The sequence below is a fragment of the Dermacentor andersoni genome, chromosome 3 (genome assembly GCF_023375885.2).
Source record: "Dermacentor andersoni chromosome 3, qqDerAnde1_hic_scaffold, whole genome shotgun sequence".
NCBI lineage: Eukaryota > Metazoa > Arthropoda > Arachnida > Ixodida > Ixodidae > Dermacentor > Dermacentor andersoni.
In genome coordinates this window covers 34,924,625-34,942,336 of record NC_092816.1, presented here as the reverse complement: position 1 = coordinate 34,942,336, position 17,712 = coordinate 34,924,625, and the positions used below count along the sequence as shown (strand labels likewise).

The 17,712-nt window shown below is 45.9% G+C and overlaps 1 protein-coding gene across 2 annotated transcripts in view; it reads left to right on the top strand.

Moving 5' to 3' along the window:
- LOC126520730 (protein brambleberry-like) overlaps positions 1-17,712 on the top strand; it is a 29,691-nt gene that overhangs the window by 8,056 nt on the left and 3,923 nt on the right. The window contains exons 6-11 of one of the 2 annotated variants that reach the window (XM_055064797.2): positions 742-921; positions 2,657-2,863; positions 3,892-4,012; positions 5,975-6,069; positions 6,659-6,894; positions 14,702-14,787. In XM_055064797.2, coding sequence (XP_054920772.2) covers positions 742-921; positions 2,657-2,863; positions 3,892-4,012; positions 5,975-6,069; positions 6,659-6,894; positions 14,702-14,787 — 925 coding nt within the window. Of the gene's footprint in view, positions 1-741; positions 922-2,656; positions 2,864-3,891; positions 4,013-5,974; positions 6,070-6,658; positions 6,895-14,701; positions 15,600-17,712 lie in introns of those variants that run through there. The other variant, XM_055064796.2, reaches the window with a different exon arrangement.

The following is a 17,712-nucleotide window of genomic DNA, read 5'->3' as shown; positions in this document are numbered from 1 at the left end:
AACATCTTGCAAGATGGGCTGGTGGGAATCGAACCAAGGTCTCCAGAGTGTGAGACGGAGACACTACCACTCAGCCACGAGTTCGTTCCTTCAAAACAGGACAAAATCGCCTCTAGTGAATGCGGTGTTGCCTTAGAAACGTGCCGTAGAAAGTTGTACTGCAGTGTATATCGGTAATTATGACCACGTAACTTACAGAAGTCGCAGTTTCACGAGTAGCGAAGTACGTTTTCGCTACATTTCTTCGGCGCTCTGCGCACACGCAGAGCCATCTTGCGGCAAACACAGAAGACCCCCTCCTCGCAACGTACGGCGCTGCCCCGACACGTGGCGCGCCAGTCGCCCCATGATCGCGTCTGCCTTTATGGCGCGTTGGGGCCTGGCTATCTGTGCCGATCGTGACGTTTGGCTGGCGTAGCGCGTTTGAGTAGGCGGTGCGAACGGGGTGCGATAACGCTATCGCGTTCCACTCTTGAAGGGAAAGCTTAAGCGTTCTCCAATTTTTCGTTAGCCTGTGCGTTTTGCTTTGTAATGTTAAGCCGCATGAATCAATCTTTTTTTTTTTTTCTTCTGAATGGAGGGCTTGAAGAAGAGCAGCTTCAGACTCCTAATGCTAGCATGTTTGTGCAGCTCGCTTCAGCAATTTGTGGAACATATTGTTGCCTTTTTGCCAGTGCAATACATTTACATTCTGCCGGTATTGTACCAGCGTCATGTAGCCAGCTTTTTTGTGCATTTCAGAACAAACAGCTCAAGTGGTGCTTAGTCGACAAGAAACTGCCGCTGTGCGCTTTGAGGAGACTCTGAGCAATCTTGGCAAGATCAACGCCAGCATTGGTTATGTCCAGGAAGTGATAGACACGATGCGAAAAGATGTCGACAGCAAGTTTGGTTGGTTGGTGCGGCTCCTGCACAGCACAGGTTGGCATTTTCATTTCCTTCCCATTGTTCTTTACTTTTGGATACGGGTTGAGTCTAGGTGCTCTGACAATAAAACATGAGTTTGTTGTACTTACATTTGGACCACACTGGAGGACCACATATCTTTGAAATTGAGAGCCTTCCACGACAGTGTCCCTCATAATCCACTGGGTGGTTTTGGGACATTAAACCCAAAAGTTCAATCGTAGATAAGTTCACATATTTTTTTTTTTTTTTTTTTTTTTTTTTTTTTTTTTTTTTTTTAGCAATAAAGCAGTTAAATGCATTTGCTCAGCCGGTCTTGTATTGACCAGTTTGATGCGATTCTCCTGAAGTTTTCTGTTGATGTTGGTGGAGATGCTTTGGACTGTGCAGACCTGAAATCTGATAACCTTGAACAAACAGATGTCTAGCAATGCAGTGCGTTCGCTTTTTAACAGGCAGATGAGCATTATCGGCAAGATTATGTGCTGGGAGCAGTGTGGCTCGTCCCACGTTGCATCTAAATTTCGAAGAAATGTGCTGCCTGACCAGTGCTGTTTTCTATATAAAATAAAGTTTTCAATATAGCTACTTGGCAAACATTATTTTTCGGTAGGGCAAGCGGTCAAGAACAGCAGTAGAAGTGTAAATGTAGTCTTCTGCTCTTTCTTCCAGTACTTATGCCTACTTCTTTACAAACGTTAAGCTTGTCTATAGTTTTAGCACGTTAGCATTCATTGTAAATGCCCACTTTAGTAGAGTAGTTTGCTGGGCCAGTTGGTGCATGGTGAACGTATAATGGTTTCCAGCAAGTACGGACGTGAGCACAAGAAGTAGAAACAGACAGGACAACGCTGGACTTAGAACTGTTGTAAGTCCAGCGTTGTCCTGTCTGTTTCTAATTCTTGTGCTCGTGTCTGTACTTGCTGGAAACCATTATACGTAACTGCCCACACTGCAAATTTCGTGCTTTATTAATGCAAAGCTTTCTTTGTAGTGTCCAACCTATCTGAATGGTGTGGTCAGTGGTATGGGTTGAATTGTGGAGAACTTTTCAGCAGGAACATTATACAAGTATTGAAGGGATGCCACATGACCTGTCTTTTCATCCTTGTATAATTTTCACGCTGAAAAGTTAAACATGAATACATTCGAGCTCGCTCAGTTTACCCTATTTCTAACGCAGAGAGTGATTACCCTTACAAGATATTGTAAATTATTGGCAGAATGTCGTTACTGTAACTGGCTTGTGGTGTCTGTGTGTTTACCTCAACGAGGCGTTATATGTGCATACAACTTGTATTATGTGTATACATGTGTATGTGTTATTTTCAGTTGCATTCGGTAGTAAAGCGTGCTTGTATCCTCACATTTATCAGATTTAGTGCTGCACTCCGTGTGAGGTGACCAGGTTGTCGTCAAGCTGCCTAGTCTTTCTTGCAACTTTTTGTCACAAAATAAATGACACTTCTGTTCAATAAGGGTGTGGGCTTTGAGGAGGTGGAGGGGGGGGGGTCAGGAGGGGAAGCTGTAGCACTGAGAGAAGCAAGGAGAGGTACTGGCTGCACGTGCCAGTTGGTTTGCATATGCAATGACGTAATCGGCCCATGGGTAGTGGAGGGGAGACATCGAAGTTGATGGGATGCAGCAACGCTCAGTTGGCTACAGTGGTGCAGTGTGTGGAAAGGTTCTGCTTACACCACTCCTATTGTTTGTGGGATCTGCGCGATGTTTCATTTTTCCTTCTCTATAGGTGACCAGCTGAGTGCCATCTACTGCTGCGTCCTGCATTGTGGCTACCTTCTGGTGGCCATGTTCGTCGCTGCGTTCCTCCAGTTCCCGATGGCGTCGCGAGTGTTCCTACTCTTCAGCGTGCCTGTCAACGCGGTTGCCAGCATTCGGGAAAGTTGTGGCCTAGGCTTCGGGCCTCTCACTGTCTTGCTGGCCATCTTCCTCGCAGGTGCGTGCATTGCACCGTGCTCTTCTGTTTTGTTTATGTGCCGACACCTTGTGAACTTTGGCTGGACCAGTATGGCTAATAACATCCCCAATTAAGAGACACCAAGCTGAGTTAGCTGCCTGCCATTGTGGCTCAGTCACTGTGGCAATTGGGCTGCCGAGTATGAGCTTGGACCTGCAGCTGTGGCGATCACATGCCAATGGGGGTGGAACGAAATATTTCTTGAGCATAGTGCTTTGCAAGGAACGTCGAAGCAAACACCCAGTTGTTAAAATAATTCATAGCCACCCACTAAGGCATCCCAAATAGCAGCGCCTGGCAAAATGAAGACTGCTATGCACTTTTGGAACATTAAACCCCATAATGAATATATAAGTCGAGCTGAGTTAGTAATCGTGCCTAGGAACATCTAATACTATATAGTAATAGCGGAGTTCCTTTATGACTGAATCTGCTAACATGGGCATCTCTCATTAGCTGAAGAGCCTGGAGACCTTTGCTTACGGCGTACATTGGTGGTTGTTTGAGAGAGTGCTCTGGCAATGCTATGAAGGTCATGGAAAATGGCTAAAGCTGTATTTAAAGGTGTACTTAAAGCTGGGAGCAAAAGTGTGCATGTGCTGGACTCAGGTTAAAGAACTCTGGGTGCTATTTAAAATAATGCAGAGCCCTTCACTACAATATCTTTTGGCTCTTTTGATGCTTTGTAACATTAAACATTGTAGATCATTCTATAAACTGAAATATATTATGTGCCCCTGTCGCATAGGCACTTTCATGCACATTTCAGCTTATGTGGATTGAGCGCATTTAACATGTTCAGCTGCGTTAGTGTTTATGGTTGTCGTAGCTGCAGAATTATTTCACTTAACGTTTATGTTGTACATTGTCACGTGATAATGAAAAAGAGAAAAGGCAACAACAGGTATTCCATTAAAAAAGAAAGAGACCCTACCTGGTGTTTGTTGCAGAGCAGTGTCAATATACACTGAATTCTGGAGGCTCCACCTAATTTATACGTTGACCAGGGGACATGGCATGCCATGCCATTCGAGGGTTCTGTCGGCACCGCTCCTCTCGGCTTCCTGCTCTGGATGCAAGGCCTGATGAGAAGTTGTCCAGGACTGCAAATGGCTTTACCATGTCCAGGCAAGACTTTTTCTACAGTATACCATCTTGCCTCTATCTGTTGTTCTTTTTTGCAAAGCTGATATTTATGGGTATCGATGCCATTCTCACTGTTGTGTAGTGTTATACGTTAACTTCGGAGTACTGACCGTATTTTGTGCGTATAACCTGCTACAAAATTTCAAGAAACTTGACGCTAAAGTTGCGGTGCAGATTATATGCGAATTTCACCAGGAAGTGTGTCTTCACGGCATTGTGGCGTGCGCTGCCATGAAGACACACCTCAAGGCAAGGTTCTTCGCCATACAAAGTTCCATTATCTCCTAGGGAACCCCACCTCTTCCCCACCCCTGCGTGTTGAAGCTCCCCTCTCACCTCTTTCACGTTTGCCCATTCTCCTCCCCTTTACAAGTCACCATTTTGCGTAAAGTAGTTGGTGAATATAGCGTATGCCACGCCGGCAAACTCGTACGTCACCCGTTCCCGCAGCGCTCCCTCAGTCTGCGCGAAGTGCTTCGCGATACAGTAGTGAGCCAGATCACCATTCGGATTTTCGGCTCGGTTGCATTTGCTCCCGGGCCGACGTGAGTGCTTCACCGTCCACGCTGTCATCCGCTGTCGTTTGAGTGCTAGCTGCGAAGTGATCAGATTCACATCGGATATTATGTGACTGATAACGACCGCGATAACGTCGGACATATGAATCCAGCTTTGCCAGCATCGCCGAAGGCGCAACTGAGTCGCTGGACGAAGGTACGACGTAGACGAGTCGTGCATCTGGGGATAGAGACTATTCTTGGCAAGATTTGATCAATGTTGTATGCAGTTACTTCCGCGTATTATAAGTGGGAATATGTTTTTTATTCTTTCCGAGCTGTTGTAATTAGGAGTGCGGATTATAAATGCGAAAATACGGTATGTGACATTTGTTTGCTGCTTGTAATTTTTTAAAGTTAAGGTTGAAGGCCTCTACACCCTAGAATATACTGGTAAGTGTCGGAGCATCTTGCATAATGCAGATCACTAGTGCCCTCTCTATCTTGGTTTGTACTTTGAATAAGCAAGCCTACATTTGACTGGTAGGTGCATAGTTAGTATAACCAACTCGCAGGTAAAGCCCATGCATGGATTTGGCAACTGCGCGAGTGTCACCGTGACACATCAATGTGGTGCACATCAGGTGCTCGGACTTCCATTTAACTCTAGTTCAATCTAAAAAGCAGTTACAGTGTACAACTTATTGTCCCATTCTCATCTTGACCTTCCGCCTTATCAGTATCTTGATATCATGCCACTGGAACGCTGCAAGTCTCTTCTTTCCTACAATTCCGGTTGGTGGATGCAAGTGAACAGAGACATTGCAGAAAAGCAGAGGCTTGCAGGGCTCTGGCGGCATGGAATGTAACAAAAGGTGAGCCAAAATAAAGATGAGATTGGGACACAAAGTCGTGCACACCGTAAGTCAACTGCAGATGTGCAGAGCTTATAGTGGCTGTGATTACATGGTGCAAGATGTACAGACAGCCTCACTGTCTCTGTTCATGTTTCACTTCATCATGAATATACACCCTCTCCCATCATCTTCTCAGGTAGATGCTTTTATTGCAAAATGTCAAGATTCACTTGACTTTACCGATGCAAGAGATGGGGCTTTGATTTGTGGATTTTTCATTTGTACAGTTGAACTTCATTAAAACAAAGTTGAGTTTGACACAAAAATGCATTCATTATATCTGATATTCTTTATAAGTATATGCTTGCTGCACACTGATATCGGGTAGAAATATTTATTTACTTTATATTTGATAATTCATTATATTGGGGTTCCAGTACAAGACACTCTGTAAAGTGCGAAGTTTCAATGTATTCATGCAAACTGTGTCCTGTGTGCTTGTGACGAAGACTTTACACGTGACTGCTACATTTCTGTGCAGCATTCAGATTATGCATTCTGCAACCTGTCACCTTCTTTCTTGCTTTTAGAAGTGAGGCAATGTATACCAAGGACAGTACAAGGCACGAAGACAGGTGCCGCGTGTCAGGTGCCGCGACACCACTGAATGATGGTGTGCAGAGAAGTAAGTCTATTTGCTGTAACTGACAATTGTTGATAAACTTCACATTGCTTGCAATTATGCATATGGCAGATGAGAAATAGTTTAGCTTTCTCAATGTAACAAGGTGTTCAACAGCTCATCCTGATATGGCACAGGAGTTGGTTTGAATATAGTTAGGAAATGGTCACCATGTCTTGCTAGATATGTGAAAGAAGTTAGTCATAACTATAAATGATTGTCTAATAGCATGCGATTAGCTAAAAAAAAAAGTGAGTTTTGCTTCAAATATCTATTGAAGCCATTTCACATTTTTGTTTAAATATGAAAACAATCTACATCTGAAACTCGGACCTCTCGTCAAAAAATTATAAATTGTAATTAAGGTATCACTATCCTTGGCATGAATTTTGACTGTTGTACAGCACAGTTTGCTTGTAGAGATGTTAAGTGAAATGTTTAGTCATTAGAATTGTATATTGGTGTATTAGACTTTTACTACCTATACTGTGCACTACATAAAGGCTACTCTCGTAGCTAACTCATATGCATATCTTGATTCAGAATCCAGACAGCACTAGTTGTAATCTTCTCTCATTCAACCCTTCAACAGGTTCCTCAAGACATTGCAGCCGAGTGTCTGCTACAGGGTCGCGAAGCAGCACGCCTCTGCTCGAAGAACGGCAGTCGACGCCTCCTGTCAGCGACACTGAGGAAGACAGCAGCAGTGCCAATGTGTCACGCTGGCTGCTGAGAAATGCTGAGGCTGGTACTATGCCAGACATAGTTCCAGCCACTTCAACTCCCGTGGCCAGCCCAGTAGACCCCTTGTTGCAGACATCCAGAAAGGCGAGTTTTATGCCTTCATCAGTACGCTTGATCACTCAGCTGATTTGTCTTTCATTAAAGAAGTACAACACATATTTTTAATGTTATATACATGTATTGTGACGTCACAGTTAAGGGACTACCTTTATTGAGCCTGAGACGCAGCAAAGGACCCTCGGCCCAGTCCACTATGATGATGTGACTACCCGCACGATGAAGAAGAGGAGCACACACATGCTGATAATGTACAGATTGTGAAGTGCACAATAAATGCCCACACTAATTTCCCCCATGCGAGAGCGGCCATCCTGGCCTCAGCCTGGAGGTACGGGGAACTGTGCGTGAAGGACTTCATACGAGAAACGTGGACCACTTCGGTAGAGCGGCAATGGCGGTCAGTTGAGGGAACAACAGGGGTCGCACAATAATTAACGGGAGAAGTGATTTCCAGGACCGTGTATGGGCTAATAAAACGGGAATGAAACCTCTCGCACAACCCAGGAGTGCGAACTGGTGTACATAGCAGAAATTCATCGCCGGGCTGGTAGAAAACTATGCGGTGGGATGCGCCGTAATGAGCCTTGCGATTCTGTTGTCTGGCTTCGGTGTTGAAGCGGGCATGCTGGCATCAATGGTCAAGGCGGGAAACATATTCTTCTCAGGAAGATGGAGATGGACTGACAGGGGCAATAAAAAGAGAAAGGAACTGGGCGAACGGTCATAAACAAGGTAGAATGGCGAGTACCTGGTTGAGGGTTGAACGGTGGTGTTATACGTGAAGGTGACGAATGGCAAAATTGCGTCCCAGTTTCTGCGATCTGGTTGAATATAAGCGACTATCATGTCGGACAGCGTTTGATGAAACCGCTCAGTTAGGTCGTTGGTTTGAGGATGGTAACCTAAAGTAGTTTTGCGAGTTGTGCCAGAGGCTCTGACCACTTCGCCTGCTAGTTCTGTAAGAAATGTCTTTCTGCGGTCGCTCAGAAGGACACAAGGGGCACCGTGACGCAGGATTGTGGCTTGAAGAATGAAGGCAGCAACTTCGGAAGCAGATGCAGAACTGACAAAAGCTGTTTCGGCATAGCACATGAGGTGGTCGACGGCTGTAACTATCCATCGACTACCGGCTGGAGTCATGGGAAGTGGCCCATAGAGATCAATGCCAACACCCTTGCCAATGCCAAACCTCGAACGGTTCCGCAGCAGATGAGACCGGTAGTAGCAGCCCAGCAGGAGCTTATGTTAGCCGCTTTTGATGCTGACAAATGATGCAGGAAGAGTCATATCTCTCCACACTGGTAGACAGGCCATGCCAGTAGAAGCGGCTTCTTATGCAGTCGTAAGTTTTCTGGATGCCATGGTGGCCAGCAGTCAAATCTTCATGAAAGGCCTGAAGGACACGAGCACGAAGGCAGCGAGGCAGTGCGGGCACCCAGTGTTGTCCGTCAGGATGATGGATATGGCGGTACAGCACGAAGTTTTGTAGCTTGAATTGTGTCAGCTGTCGACGGAGCCTGGCGTTAGGTGGGCGCAAAGCTCCACGAAGGTGGTCTATAATACGCCGACAGTACGAATCGGTGAGTTGTTGAGACGAAAATGATTCATGGTCGTCCGAAGTGAGATGGTCAAGTGTGGCGAAGTACAAAATCAGCGTTGAAGAGACGTCGAGGATTGCGTCCCTGGAAGTGGTTGCGGAGTCATTGATGAGTGCGGCTGTAGGAAGCGGGCAGCGAGAAAGAGCGTCTGCGTCTTGGTGCTTTTTACCAGACTTGTAGGTGATCTCAAAGTCATATTCTGGCAGACGAAGAATCCAGTGACCAAGACGTCCTGACAAGTTCTTGAGTGTTGAAAGCCAACGTAATGCGTGATGGTCCGTAACGATATTAAAATGCCGGCCGTGGAGATAAGGGCGAAACTTCTGGACGGACCAAACGACAGCTAAGCATTCCTGCTTGGTGATGGTGTAGTTCTTCTCGGCAGGTGTGAGCATGCGGCTTGCATACGCAACGACTCTCTCGCGCAAAGAGGTGTCTCGCTGGAAGAGAACAGCATCAATTCCATGGCCGCTAGCGTCCGTGTGCAAGATTGTGGGTGCAGTCTCATCAAAATGACACAGGACAGGTTCAGATGTGAGGGCGCCCTTCAGCTGATCAAAGGCAGATTCACGTTCCGGTGACCACACGAAGGGTGCACCAGAACGAAGTAGGTTGTGTAAAGGAGCAACTACAGAGGCAAAGTCGCGTATAAATCGGTGAAAATAGAAGGCGATGCCAAGGAAACTGCGTAGTTCTTTTGTCGTTTCTGGTCGAGGAAAGCAAAGCACCGCCGAAATTTCGTCGGGATCAGGTCGAATACCATACTTGCTCACAATGTGACCTAACACCTTGATTTTCTTGCTTGCAAAATGGCACTTTTTGGTATTGAGCTGAAGACCAGCATTACGGAGGCATGCGAGAACCTCCTCCAGACGTTGCAGGTGCTGGTGCAAATTTCAATGAGAAAATAACGATATCGTCCAGAAAGCACAAGCATGTTTTCCACTTCAGGCCGCGCAGAACAGTTTCAATCATGCGCTCAAAAGTTGTGGGAGCATTGCAGAGGCCGAAGGGCATGACGAACTCGTAAAGGTCATCTGGGGTTGCAAATGCTGTCTTTTCTTTGTCGTCTTCGTGTATCGGAATTTGCCAGTAACCTGAACGCAGATCAAGGCTGGAGAAGTACTCGGCATCTTGCAGAGAATCGAGGTCATCGTCAATGCGAGGCATAGGGTATACATCCTTGCACGTAATCTCGTTGAGCGCTCGGTAATCAACACAAAATCGCACGGAGTCATCTTTCTTTTTGACTAAAACGATGGGAGACGACCAAGAGCACAGGGGCGGATTATCTCGCATTGTAGCACGTCGGCAACGTTTTCCTCAATAATCTTGTGCTCGGCTAGAGACGCCTGATACGGCCGGCGACATACGATGGATCTGCCGTCTGTCTGAATGCGATGCATTGTGGCGAACGTCTGGCCCAATGTCGAAGAATGGGTGTCGAATGAAGTTGCATGACTCTTCAACAAACTAACTGTTGCGTCTGCGAAGGGGTCAAGTCGGGGCTGTTTACGGCTGCAAGAAAGGAGGTAGAGGGAGAATGTCCAGCATAAGGAATCTCAGGGGTAGCCGCCTTAAGGGGAACGACACAGAGAGGCTTGGAATCAACAACGCAAGACAAAGTGGCGTCTTTAGGAAGGAGAATTTTCATGGGTGTTGTGTTTCTTGCGGCAAGAAGTGCAGAACCATTGTTAAATCTAACTAGGCCTGATACAATGGCTATCCCGATTGTGAAACAACGCGCAGAAGGTAATACTAACGCATCTCCATGATCGATGACGTCGGGCGTGATGGTCAGAATTTGCTGAGAGCCTGGAGGGCGCTCGGTATCTTCTGCAGCGAGCAGACGAAGTGGCTGGTACAGCTCATCGCCAAGCGAATAATCGGTGTCGGTCATATGTACGACACATTACTCATAACATATAGCAGCAGAAGCAGAGGCAAGGAAATCCCATCCTAAAATTAGCTGGTGGAAGCATGGCGACAGCACAGCAAACTGTATGTGGTGGACAATGCCGTCGATAATTACACGCACAGTACAAAACGCGGAAGGGTGGATAGTCTCCTTGAGCTACAACCAGCAGTGGTCCGTCATAAGGCGTTGCAACTTTTCGGAGACTGTTACACAGATAAAGTGGCACCAATGTCTACCAAAGCTTCAACTTGCACACCCTCAACGTACACAGACATCATATTACAACGGCACACTGAAGGAATTGTAGTACTGTCGGTAAATGCAGTTTTTCCTCCGAAAACTGCGTCTAGTTTTCCAGGCGACGATCAGAGGTGAAAGTGGCAGGTCGGAGTGGTGACGAGGAGCGGCAGAATGGCGAAGGTGAGCGGCGTCTGGTGCTGCGGTAACCATTTGGTGTCTCGGTTGTTGCGGGCGGAGATGTGGAACAGCGTGGAGGGGACGCGTAATGCTGGTTTTGAGAAGGTACCCCAGCAGAATACGCATTGTGTTCACTCGTGTCGTACCCGCGATGCTCATCTTGTTAGCACTTGCAGCAAAAACGTGATATGTGGCCGCGATAACCACAGTAATAGCATATAGGGCGAAAAGGTTGCCAAGACGGGTAGTAGGGGCCGCTTGATACGCTGGGAGATAGTGCGGTCAGATGGTGCGATGAAGGCTCAAGTGGTATTGAGGGGACATTGGCCGGAAGAGCGACACCAACCGGCACGTATGTGGTAGAGACAATGTTGAACGGATGCCGGTTGGAGGCGCGGTAGCAACCTGGGTGTATGTTGGTAGGGGGCGAGGAGCTGGAGGGTCAACATGCGCAGAGCAAGTCATGGCTCCTCCTTGATGACATCGCGTAACACTGCACCAGAAGGCTGAGGAGGAAGGACCAACAGAGATGAAAGGCCAAGGGATTGAAGTTCCTCACGGACAATCGCCCAAATCATTACACGTAGGTCAGGGTCAGCCGTAGAACGGTGTTCGCAGTCGGGCTGCAAGTGTACGGACTCCAGCTCGTCAAGGTACTGGCACGTCAAGACGATCTCAGTGACTGTAGCCAGGTTCCTCACAGCTAGCACATTGAAGGGCACAGTCCCAATGCTTTTAAGAATGACGCACCCTGTCAGACTCAGCCATAGCATCATTGACACGGCGACAGAGTGCAAGCACATCCTCGATGTATGATGTGTAAGACTCACTAGAGTATTGTTTGCGAGCATCCAGAGTTTTCTTCGCAAGGGCAGAGCGAACCGCCGGCGTTCCAAATATTTGTCGTAGCTGCCGCTTGAAGGTGGTCCAATCGGAGAAAGCAATCTCATGGTTGAAAAACCAGGTCTTCACCACACTCGTCAGATAGAACGAGACATGGTGGAGCTTGAGTAGGTCATCCCACCGATTAGCAGAGCTTACGCACTCGTAATCGTCCAGCCATTCCTCAACATCTTAACCGCGAAGACCAGCGAACAGATGGGGATCCCGCTGGCGGCCACTGATGATCAGAGAAGGTGCGGCTTGTGGTGTCGAGATGGTTACAGTAGAAGCTGCTGCTGCGCAGGCTGCTCGTCCTGCGACACGCTGGCGGACATTCGGCACAAGCGGCAACCTGAGCGAAGCTCCAGGGAGTATGCCAGGTGTGCAGAGGACGGGGGACCAAGAAGCTCCTCCACTAATTGTGGCGTCGCAGTTAAGGGCAGACTTTTATTGAGCCTGAGAGACGCAGCGAAGGACCCTCGGCCCAGTCCACTATGATGATGATGCGAATACCTGCACGATGAAGAGGAGCACACACATGATGATGATAATGTACAGATTATGAAGTGCACAATAAATGCCCACAGTATCAACTGTCAATGGTGGGAGGTGCGCTTGCAAGATATTTCGAGACTGGCTTCAGTATCCAATTGAAATATTGGACTTGGCTTTAAGATTATCAACCTGTGACAACAAAACTTGCCAATGTCTTGTAGCTACAAGACTAGTTAAGATTTTGGTAATAAAAAAATTATTTTGATATAGTTACTCATGAGCACTCATGCTCATTACAAACTCATTGCACAGGCTTGAGATGGAGTGTTAGTGAGAGACTAAAGATATGAATGGGACGCGAGTGTGAACAGGAATGAGTGTTGGTTAATGTAAGTATGAAAGAAAGTCATTATACTACTAATAATAATAAAGCATTATACTAATCCACAAAAAGGGAGACATTAAAGAATTAAAAAATTATAGGCCCATTAGCTTCCAATATTATATAAAATATTAATCAAGATAATCTCCAACAGAATAAGGGCAACACTGGACTTAAGTCAACAAAGGGAATAGGCTGGCTTCAGGAAGGGATACACTACAATGGATCACATCCATGTCATCAATCAGGTTAACGAGAAATCTGCAGATTACAATAAGCCTCTCTATATGGCTTTCATAGATTACGAAAAGGCATTCGACACTGTAGAGATACCAGCAGTCATAGAGTCATCATGTAATCAAGGAGTACAAAATGCTTACGTAAAGACCTTGGAAAATATCTAGAGGTTCTGCAGCTACCTTAATTCTACACTAGAAAAGCAGGAAGATACCTATAAAGAAAGGGGTCAGACAGGGAAACACAATCTCTCCAATAATGCTATTTACTGCATGCTTCGAAGTATTCAAGCTATTAAACTGGGAAGGCTTAGGAGTAAAGAGCGACGGCGAATATCTCTGCAACCTTCGGTTCGCCGATGGCATTGTTCTATTCAGCAACACTGGGGACGAGTTACAACAAATGATGGAGGACCTTAACAGAGAGAGTGTAAGAGTGGGGTTGAAGAATAATATGCAGAAGACAAAGATAATGGTCAATAGCCGGGTAAGGAAAGAAGAGTTCAGGATCACCAGTCAGCCTCTAGAGTCTGTGAAGGAGTGTTTACCTATGTCTCAATTACTCACAGGGGACTCTGATCATGAGAAGAAAATTTACAGAAGAATAAAAATGAGTTGGAGCGCATTCAGTAGATTGTCAGCTCCTGACTGGAAGCTTACCATTATCATTAAAAAGAAAGGTGTACAATCAATGCATTCTACCGGTGCTGACATATGGGGCAGAAATTTGTCGACTGACAAAGACGCTCAAAAACAAGTTAAGGACTGGCAAAGAGCGATGGAAAGAAGAATGTTAGGCATAACTTTAAGAGACAGGCAGAGAGCAGTGGGGATCAGAGAGAAAACAGGGATAGCCGAAATTCAATTGACATTAAGAGAAAGAAATGTAGCTGGGCATGTCATGTAATGCATAGGTTAGATAACCGGTGGTCCATTAGGGTTAGAGAATGGGTGCCAAGAGAAGGGAAGCGCAGTTGAGAACGGCAAAAGACTAGGTGGGGTGATGAACTTAGGAAATTCGCGGGCGCTAGTTGGAATCGGTTGGTGCAGGACAGGGGTAATTGGAGAACACAGGGAGAGGCCTTCGTCCTGCAGTGGACATAAAATAGGCTGCTGATGATGATGAGGAAAGTCTGCGACCGTGATTTTGAGTGGAGATGAGTGACTGTTGGTGAGTGTGAGTGGTGTATGTATGTATGTGAGCGAGTACACAGCCTGCAAAAATATTGGTGACTACAAGTAAGTATCTGCTTTTTCTGCCAACCTATGCAAAGAACAATTGAAGACTGTGTGTTTCTTCTGGCTGCTCTGGTGCATGGCAATTGCAGGTGCGGAGCAAGCCAATGTGTCATGATGCATCTACCTTCTGGGTACCAAATATTTTAATTGGTTTATAGAAAGTATTCAATACTAAATTATCTAGGTCATTCTAACCCTTGGCCATCATTCTTTTTGGGGTATAGAGGGGTTGAGTGACGAAAATGTGATATCCATATTTCTTTAATGCTGTATAAATAATGCGCGTATAGCTCTTCGCTTGCTGCATTAGCTGTGTGCTCTCTATATTTAGCAACGACAGCAGCAGGTGCATCCTACTTGAGCTTAAATGTTTGAGCTTGTTTTTAGTACCGCATAATTCACTGTACAGTGCAGGAGGTAGAGGACAAAGGCAGAAAGGACAATGCGTAACATTGTGCGTTGTTCCATCTGCCTCAACATTGTTCTTTCTGCATTTAGCAGTAAGTTATGCATCGTACCAGCTGCTGAAATTTCTTGCAACCAGCGACAGAGTGCTGTTACCATTGTTGCTGCATCCTCAAGTTCGATTTTATTGATTTTGGTAAGAAATTGTACCGGTTTGATCAATGTTGGCATCTTTTGTTTTGTTTTTTACTTGTTCCAGGAGAATGGACACTTGGCAAAGCAACATCTGTTCTCCAGCTTTGATAAGGTGTCTCGTGCCAGCTTTCGTGATTCACCAGACAGAAGGCGAGTTGCAGTACGAGTTGCAGCTCGGGTCTTTTTTTTTTTGTATAGTTTTGACATATTTGATATATGCTACTCTGATTTGGTTGGAAGCGCTGTGGTAGACTGTAATCAAAGGGGGTCACGTATGAGACGTTCAAGAGATGCAGAACAGACATTTTTGTAGTGGGGCTTGTCACTAGAAGTGAGCGGTTCTGAAGTAAGTGGCTGAACGGGAACTGTCATGGCGATCTTAGTAAAGTGTCTAATACAAAAATTAATAGCCCATTCATTTATTAACACTTGTATTGGAGTATCATTATCAGGCTAGGAGGGTCAGGCTAGACCAATACAGCATGTAGTATTGGTCAGGTAGGCATATTAGTGCTGGCATTTTTAGGCGTATTAGGCTGCATTCGTCAGCATGTAGGTGTTGGGCAATCCGCCTTTTTCATGGTGCAGTAGTGCATGTACCCTGTTCTAACAGATTAGTCGCGAAACTTTTTGGAAGGGTCGTGCGCACCAGAAATTCCCCCGAAATTTTTTTAAAAAATAAGCGCTCGGGTGCACGCTGCAGCAAACTCTCGTGCCATGTACTGTGTTGGAACTTCACCGGTAGCTCGACGTCATTGTGGTGCTGAAAACGTGACACTTGGGTGACGCTTGCTCACTTGGTGATGGTGACAGCGCGTGGCTGACTTCACGTATTCATTTAAGACACGATAACACTCGGTCGATACGAGACCAACAAGACAAGCGTCGAAGGTTGACAGACTATTCCATAAAGTGTCATTGAAAGCATTTTATCATACCAGGCCGACAACGACGCAACCGACTAGCGCGAGTTTTGCACTGCAACAGGCTTTCTTGTCGACGTCACCGACAAAATCGGCGCGCTCGGCCATCAAACTGACAACGCGATAGCGACAGTGCCTTCGCTTGTATATATAATTAATCTCGCTAACAGTGAGTCAAAACATGCCTACAAAGTTGAAGGGCATAAGCTTCAATCCTATCAAGCTGTGCACATGAAGTTTGAGCCAATGTTGATCCTGTTCAGCGAAGGTTAAGCCTGGCACCACCGTGTTCGTGCACCCGCTACCTGTGGACCTGAACTTAAACATAAGCAGTTAGAACGAAGGAAACTGTTTTGATAGTTCAGTTCTGTCTTTAATGAATCAAAATCAACTACACTTAACTTCGCACGGTGCCTACACAATAAGTGGCAAGTGGCGACACGGCGTTGTGCCAAAATCTGTACGTCACCAGACCCAGCTGCCGGTCGCATTCGCTACATAGATGGGTGGATCTACACGTGTTGATATGCTAACACATTTCTCAATTCCAGAGATGTACTGTTTACCTCTGCGTCAAACAGGAAACAATAGACGGTGCATTCGGTATACAGCAGCATAAACAACGGTCTCGCTCAGTTATAACTGTGTCGGTGATGGTACCCACAATTTCACGAAAGAACAACACTGCCTAAAAATTAGCGAGCAAAAGTTATGCAAGCACAGTTTTCTCTAATGTTTTATGGCGCATACAAACTGTATGATGGAGTTAAAGAAATGCGAGAATCGGAAGTAAATAGCCCGTAATATGTTATCTGGATCAGTTTCCATTCTTTGAGTGGTTCGGCCGCTCGTACTGATTCATCTCGGGGTGGATCAATGCGGCACATATGCATAGGTATGTGTGCTTTGCTACGTTTTGACATTTGATATCAGCGATGCACCTTTTCCACAATATTTGACGCTAACGACGATCTGTGTTTGTAGATGTCGATGCTTCGATAAACCCGGCACGGGAGGCTGCACTCAGACTTCTTAAATATGCAAAATCTCCAAATAATATTTTATTGCTTAAAAAGAACACAAAAAGCGAGCTCCAAGTGCAGAAATTGGCGACAACAAACTCCAAGGCATCCGTGCCAGCAAAAGGTACTCGACATGCCTTCATTGGCCGCACTGTTTGCACAACAGTGCACTCGGGCCTGCTCAACCAGTAGTTATTGAATGGCTTCCAGCAGCGACATTCTGCCCCGGGGAAGCCATTAATGTGCCGCGATCCACGAAACTGAAAACGGACGCGCACTCAACGTGGGCGCAGGTACACAAATCAACTGGTGAAAGCCCCAGGACCCTTCCAAAACGTTTTCTCGGCAGAGGGCAGCACAGGAAAATGAAGAGGCAGATTGTACTATTTCGCCAACTGTGTGCAGTGCAACTAAGACTAGATGGCGACAACAAATGAGAAAAAAATTTACGCTCCTGCATTTCGATGAAGGCGAAACGCAGAAATGCCTGTTTATTGTGCATTGTGTTCAAGTTAAAGATCCCCAGCTGGTAAAAATTAATCTGGAGTCCCCCACTATGGCGTGTCTCGTAATCACATCGTGGTTTTGGCACATAAAACCCGATAATATATAGAATATATATATAAAAATTTTTGCTCTTTTATTCCTGGGCTACAGAAACGGTCTGCGAGGCATACAAGGCGGGTGAAGGAAGGGCTTAAATCTCCACAATAATGGCACATACAGCTCTGAATAGCTTCCAGCACAGTTATATTAGATATTTTGGCACCCATACTGTGACCGAAGACTGACTGTGTGCATGTGTGTGATTAAGGAATGCATACTAGATACTGATACAGTGCACGAGGCGTGCAAGGCACGTGAAGGAACGACTCAAATCACCACAATAACGTTAGAAACAGCTCTGAATGGCTGCCACTACAGTTATTAGAACTCTCGGTGCTCATACAGTGACTGGAGGCAACACACGCACGCATGTGTAATTAAGAAACACTTGCTTTGTGTCCTACGACAGTGGGCCTCTTTCTACGCTTAATGTTTCAATGCATGACACAGCTGTAATGCAGCAAAGCTTACTTAAGGGAACTGGCCATTATGCGTCGCGTATTTTACCTTTGCCTCACGTGTAC